This window comes from Pollachius pollachius, assembly GCF_949987615.1.
Source record: "Pollachius pollachius genome assembly, chromosome: 7".
In the NCBI taxonomy this organism is placed as follows: domain Eukaryota; kingdom Metazoa; phylum Chordata; class Actinopteri; order Gadiformes; family Gadidae; genus Pollachius; species Pollachius pollachius.
The window spans coordinates 20724492-20731941 of record NC_136940.1 but is presented as its reverse complement, the minus strand read 5'-3'; the positions used below and the strand labels follow the sequence as shown (position 1 = coordinate 20731941).

Here is a 7450-nt window from a genome sequence, read left to right as displayed (position 1 = left end):
CCATACGTTGCTTGGACATCGGTGTCCAAGCCCTCAAAGTGCCAGGAAACTCTCCCCCCTAACAGCCATCCAGATTAGACACGATGCACGTCGATATGAAGAGAAATGTTTTACTTTTTCAGAACCCGCAAATCCCAGCGAGGGAAACTAATTGAATACAGACCTCCTCGAATCCATGCAGCAAGATAAAAGTACATCATGGCCCACATAAAACATATCAAATTAACCCTGAGAGCCATAATTAGCATTCATAGAAACACCACAGGCTGAGCCATGTAATGTATCGGTAGCAAATAGGCTTCTGGGTTAACCCTATTTTCATCGCTCGATATACATACAAAACTCGTATATAATCTGTGTACACGCCGTTTCCCATTCCTTAATGTGTAACTGGGAAAAGAGGAAGGGAAATAAGCTCTTATTGCATGTCTTTCAGCAGAACCCACTTCTGGGGGTTGACAGGAAATAAACTCTGAGCAAGTTCAGCACTTAAGGAAAAGGAGGGGAAAAAAATAAAACACAAAGTGAAAACAAAAACGCAATAGAACATTAGAGGAAATGTACCTGTGAACAAAACCATAGCTTTCCAGTGTGCAGAGCACGGAGCTGTGTAAATGGGTTCAATCTATCCATTATTGTGTTAAACGAACATAACCACTGCGTGTGCTGCCAGAGCAGGCCTTGCCGGTTCTTACAGCCTGTCCTAGCGGACAGGAGGGGAGGAGATTTAATGAGACCTAATGAACTTGGCAGATACCTGCTGCTGCTGCTGTTTGGCCTTCCATCGCTGGGCCTAGCTCTTCGCTTCAACGCTGAATGACCACATCAGCCTGGGTTATAAAGAACATCTCTGGTTAGGGAGCACTCGCTCCTTATCTTTATCACCTCAACGCGAAATAATTATGGAAACGAGGCAAATGGTTACATACACTGGGTATATTTAAATATAACTCTGCACCGACAAAGTGTTTTCTAGGAGAAGCTAATACGTTTCTTCTTTTCTATTTTTCAATGGGGTGTAATGTGTTTTGCCGATTTCGGCAAATACCCTACACTCTGGCTGGGCATTTGCTGCACTTATAAAAGTGCTTGACTCGACTCATGATGACTATGATATCAATGATCATTAATGCCCAACGTTTTGTGCTCCGCAGGCAGTGTGTTGCGCTCCTCTAGGCTTCTTTAATTGTCACTCAAGCTAAGCACATTATGTTGTATTTTCTGATATAATACAGATGTTGCAACCTTGCTGCATTGGACAAAGCTGATCGATTTGAAAAACTCTCTCAAACAAGTTCTGTACACAAGCCACAAGAGTAACTTGCTGTGTTTCGGGGTACTTCCAGAAGGGGACATTCGCAGTGGATGGTGTCAGATTACAACAGCCAATTGCTTCCAATATCTGATCCATGTGTTTTTTTCCCAATATCAGAGCCAATACTGACACACAATATCAAATTGGCGCATCCCCATTTTTCAAACATTCTTCGGGGCTGCATACATTGGAGTAAGACAGAAGAAACGCCTGGTGACTTCAGCAAAGCGTGGAAGCAAGAGGTCCTGACTGGAATGTAAGGGCAGTCTCCAGCGTCCGTCTCCATGCAAAGAATTCTTGGTTCGCGTTATAAAAAGTGCAGGAAAAAAATTGTTGCCATCCACAAGGGAAGCATTCATGTCATCAGTGTCAACGGGTGTGTGTTGTTGAAATGTAACGTCAAAGTATTGTTGGTGTGTATTAGATATGTGTTATTATTGGGTAATTAGCCAAGCAAGCGTCTCTTGCCCAAACACTCGGCAGCCCTTGGGTACTCCTAGGTTCCCTGCTTGATTAAAGCTGGAATTAAATCAAGGCTTTGACCTTCATCACTAATGACTAATTACTGACAATTAGCCCAGAGAATGGCCTACTTACGCCCCCCCCCCTTTTCCCCCGTCCCGTTCTCACAATTAGTGCATGCATGCACAGACAAACACACACACACTCATAGACACCAGCACATACACTTACACATACACCCCAAAATACACAGACACATACAGTCAAATTGTAATACACCCTTTGAACTGAAATAAACACGTCAACGTGAACAAACACACAGACACACATCCACTGCATCAAAATGGTCCATTGTGAAAAGTTCCCACACTTATACATTTGGCGACCATTGCAACACACGCAGGCCATAAGCAATAGAAACCCTTCAGCACATACCAGGCCGCGACCACACCTTCTAACCTGAGTTGCTGAACCACAAGAGTGGGTGGGGAATGTACCGTGGCCATGAGCGACTCATTGGAGGTCGTTGGCTTGCAGGTACTCCATGGACTATAGCCTATAGGCAAATACTCACGATCACATTGTTCGAGTCACATGACGTGATCGTAGCAATGTCTCACTTGCCAACAGCCTGCGTGTTACATCGAAGGAATAGAAGCCACGTCTATCTGAGTGACACCTGGGTGGACGAGGGCAGAGGGAGAGGGAGAGAGGGTGAAAGGGAAAGCGAGAGCGAAAGGAAGGGAGGATATAGTTGGAGGAATTGGCATGCAATGCATCCCCATGCACTCCCTCTATTTAATATCCCTGTTGTGAGATTCAGCTACTTAAGGCTGAGAGGAAATGCACAATGCAACATGACAACATTGTTTGTGTGCTTCCATTCCGTCCACTCTGTACTTTGACTACTAACAAACAACCACAACTCCAAGTAGTTTGCGAGAGCAACCAAAGCCTCACTTATTGGTGTAACGTTGTTCTGTGCCGGGCCCTGGCCTCCTCTCTTCCAAGCTCGGTTCAGTTAGTAGGGTCGTTTCCTCTCAAACTCTCCTCGTCTTCCTTCTTTCTGAAAGAGCAGCAACCCTGAGATTGCCAGAAACTCTACCGACAATTGCATACAACACAGAAAAATGCAGAAACGCAGCAAGAGGGGAGGAAAACGCTGACCACGCTGTAACCAACGTTGCCAGCCTCTATCCAAGACCTGCTGATATTTGTGATGAATTGGAGAAGCGAAGCGGTATATGATAAGAGTGCAACTGTGTGTGTGTTTATGTTCATGTGTGCGTGTGCGCGTGTGTGTGTGTGCGTGTACGTATGCGTGCGTGAGGATGATTGTCTCCATCTCAGTAACGCAGAATTTCAACAGGGGGGTTCGGTTCAGTCTAGTCACCGGTTATAGTGCTGCGTAACAAACCATTGCTTAAATGTCTGACGCAGGTCGTACATGCTGAAAACAAAACCTGAACGTATGTTTTATCCCTTCCGGGAGTCCTCTGTTGGCGCGTAGTTTAACTAGTGATAGAAACTTGAACAACACGTTTTCCACAAGGACTTTGCCATGCAACACAAAGTCACTAACTGTTTGTACAATTCTTCCTTTTGCCGCTGATTATTTCCAAATGGGCCTAATGATAAAGTGTGTGTGTGTGTGTGTGTGTGTGTTCGTGTGTGTGTGTGTTCGTGTGTGTGTGTGTGTGTGTGTTAATAGACAAGAGGCAGAGACAGGAAGCCAATTTAGCCCAAGGGGCATCCTCACTTGCGAATGCACATTCTGTACATGTAGGCCTACGCTACATCCATTCGCTTAACCATCCAGACGTCTCTCTCCATTTTCCCTTGTATATATTATGAAACATTTGTTTACCCCTACCCCCTAGAAATTGTGCATAGATATGTGTTCTAAAAGTGTAAGTGTCTAAGTGTAATCAACTATTGAACAGCATGTTGTAATAAACTATTCAACTAAGCATGTCAATATGCACACACACACACACACACACACACACACACACACACACACACACACACAGACACGCACACAAACACACACACACACACACACACACACACACACACACACACACATCCACACACCATCATCACATGATAAATGATGCATACACTGTGTGACTCAGTGTTGCTTTAAAAAGCCCAGGGCTTTAACATCACTGTAGCGATATTGAATTACTTATAGTTACCAGGAAATGTAAACACAGCAATCCAGTTCTGTTTCCTATTGTATGATATGTAGGCTGTTATGTTTCAGGTGTGGCAGAATGCAACATGACAACAGTTTTGTGTGGGTCCGTTTCCCTTTCTCTGTAGTTCAAACATATAGGTCTCAAACTCGAGTTCAAGGGCAAAGTCACTGTGGTTTTGACTTCCAGTGCTAAACGAGGGCAACATTCTAAAGCGTCTCAAGGAATTTGACATGAACATAGCACGGTGTAGTCTATGCTGGTCCGGGGCAGCCTTTTTTTCTTCTCTCAAAAGCTTCTTAGAAACTCGACTCCCAGAGCAACGTCCAGAACCGGGAGACCATTCCAGACCAATAAATTGAGTTTGTGTCTCAAACAGTTTAGTAGGAGACGCGCGTCAAACGCCATAAATTACGAAAGCGCAATTAAAGTGCCAACCTCTGACCTTGTGCCTGAACGGCACAACCCCGATCACCTGACTTCTGCTTTCATGTCGGGATCTACAAAAACAGCGAACCAATGTCATCTCACAGCACACGCACACACACAACACGATCGCAGGATTCGTGAATCGGTACATCGTTGTTTTTAAACCCCCGCTCGGTCGGCTCTTGCACATTCGCCCTCCCTTAGTTCAAAACGGATCGCCATGAAACGACTGCTCCAAGTCTTCGCCAAAAGAAATAACGTGCAACAGCTTCGAGCTTGGGTAGCCCACAGTTCTGTCAAATCAGTGCGTCAATAAAACCGGCAGAGGCAATACTTACTGAGGTGTAAATACGGGTCATTGCTGTCCATACTGTTTGAGTGTTCGCGTCGTTCTTCCCCCCTACACTGTTAACGCTGCTGCTGCTCCGTCACGGCAGCATCCCAGCGCATTCCGCTCCCTGGGCCGACTGAACTCTGCAAGGCAGGTCTACGCGGGGGCCCAGTGAGGGGGTGGCGAAAACACAGCTAGGCTTCTCCCAATGACAACAGTTGTCCATATCAAGCTCCGACATGATCGTGACGAAACTTCCCTTGCAAGCCACGAGGTTTTGCAACCTTCAGCGGAATGGATTGCCCAGAATGACCGGGGAAAGATTTTTCTCGGGAATGGCTTTTTTTTTTTTTGTATTTTTGCCAATAGGTTACCTTGTGTTCTCGGCCACAGACAGAGCGTCTGTGGGTAAGCGATGCACGGCGATCGCACCCTTGAAACGAGCACATTTATGTTAATAAAGTAGTTATACAATAGGTTCTTTAAAATATTACGCAATAGATAGGCTGCCGTCAGTAGCCAAACATCACATATCAATCATTGTTTATAAATGTAGTCGATTTAAATTGAATTTCGATATCTACATAGCTGGGGATTTGTATTTGTAGCCTATAAGCTTCGAATTAAGTGGGATATATGCGCGATTAGACTTAACCCCTAACTGGTTGTGTTATTTAGCCTAAGTAGACAATAGGATATTCCTTACAAAATGCAGCCTTCCTATTGGTTATTTCGTCCCTTCTACTCGCTTATCTCACTATATGTTTTTTTTTTTCTTTTTAATAGCCCGTCGTTGATTCTATTATACATCGACTCTCTCGCTATCGACGAGATTCCAAATATCGGCTTCTGTTTACCTAAATGGAAAGTGCGACTGCAGGTCTGGAGACCCCCCGGAATCCCCCCAGGATCTCAGAGTGTGGGGTCATCTAAGGGTGAGCTCGCGGTACCTCAGAAGGTTATTCAGGAGTCAACTCGCGCTGAGGCATTCACAGTCTTGAACTGTGGAGCGGGCAGACGCTCCGTCAACGCTGGCCGCTGACCACTCAGCGGGCTCCGCGCTGCTCCGCTAATGGGACGAGTACCCCCGGCTCCCGTCCTTGTAACGGCAACCCATAAAGGGGCACAGGAGGATGCTAACCAAGACGAATGGCCCCTTTTTTTTCTCAAGTCATTCTGCACTAATCAGAGCTTTTCATTTGTTAGCCCTCCGCAGCCCCCTCCACCACTACTACCACCTCCATTAGGCTATAGGCCCAATGTATAAATTAATTAAAGTCAAAGAGAGGGACATTAAAATGGCCATTTGTCAGTTTTCCCTTTATGTCCCTAATGGTGGCACATGGTTTGAGGCTTTGAGATGGGTTTTTTTCTTCTCTCAGATTAAGCAAAGAAAAATATATATATTTAAAAAATAATCAAAATAAAAGTTGTTGCGCTGAGAGCCATTGAGTCTGACCTACCCTAGAGAGTTGCTTCAGTTCTCTGGCAAACTAATCCATCCATCAACTCCCAATCCCCCACCCTAAACACACACCCATGCACACACACGCACGCATGCAAACACTCACACACACACACACACACACACACACTCATACACACACTCGCATGCATGCACACACACCCACACATGCATGCACATACACACACACACACACATAATCACACACACACACAGTCACACACACTCGCATGCACCCACACACACACACACACAGTCACACACACTCACAGTCAATGAACAACCCCTTGCTCTGGCTAATCCCATTGTATTCACAGCCCCATTCCCACTACACAATGTTCTAATCCTAAACCAGGCCCAATTTAAGCCACCTGCTAATACAAGTCACTTTAGCCAAGTTTGTATTTGAGAATAAGCCAATGCAAACTTGACTTAGTCTGTTCACACCCACACAGACACACACAAGCATATAGGACACACATGCATTTGGGGTATATAAACAATAACACACACGCCACAGCTTCATGCCTGTCTGATCTGCCTTGTTTCTCGTTGCTCAACCTCCCTCGTCTCTAGTTGTGTCTCCGCAGCCCTAGTCCTACTCCCTGCCCGTCCCATGGACGCTGTGGGACAGGAGGGGTCGCCAAGGGAGACGGCTCTCTCCCGGTCTCATTAGCCCACCTCCATCACGCTTTATCAGGGGAGCCAAGGAGACCCCCCCCCCCCTTCCCGGCCCCTGCACCCCTCTTCACTATTCTGACAACCCCCTGCCCCTCTGCTCTATACATGAGCCTGTGATGATAAGTGGTCGGGTCCTCTTTGGTAGCCAGCGTAAGACAATGGCGGACAGCTCTGCAGAACATCATCCATCTCACAGGTCATCCATCTGAGACACAAAAGATGAAATGTGGCCCAAACCCTCTCCTCTCCCGTCCGCTCTGGTAACCTCTTGGTCATTTCTCTCACTCCCTTTCTTTTCCCTTTAGGTTTTTTTTTTTTTACTTCAAATTATCTTGTTAGGCGCATGGAAAGTCCTCCAACATGTTCATAATATTTTGTAAAAGCAGCAAGTGAAGTTGCAATAATTGAGTTTTCTTATGCATTTGCCCCAGTCACTGCATTATAAAAAATACAATAAATGTCATAGCCCTGGGTAAAGATCTGATGCTAATGTGTAAAACCTTTTTTTTTATTTAGCAGATATATTGAAATTATTTCCAGTCTTTAAAATCTTCTTTTGATGGAAG

General features: G+C 45.4%; 1 protein-coding gene across 2 annotated transcripts in view; it reads right to left on the bottom strand.

Moving 5' to 3' along the window:
* The window catches only part of rxrgb (retinoid X receptor, gamma b), a 25743-nt gene extending 20875 nt beyond the window's left edge, over nt 1-4868 (bottom strand). For both annotated transcript variants that reach the window (XR_013811976.1, XM_079739916.1), the window contains exon 1: nt 4746-4868. Coding sequence is in view for 1 of the 2 variants with exons in the window: in XM_079739916.1 (XP_079596042.1) it covers nt 4746-4776 (31 nt within the window). In the remaining variant the exon portion in view is untranslated. The remainder of the gene's footprint in view (nt 1-4745) is intronic.
* Nucleotides 4869-7450: the final 2582 nt, after the last annotated feature.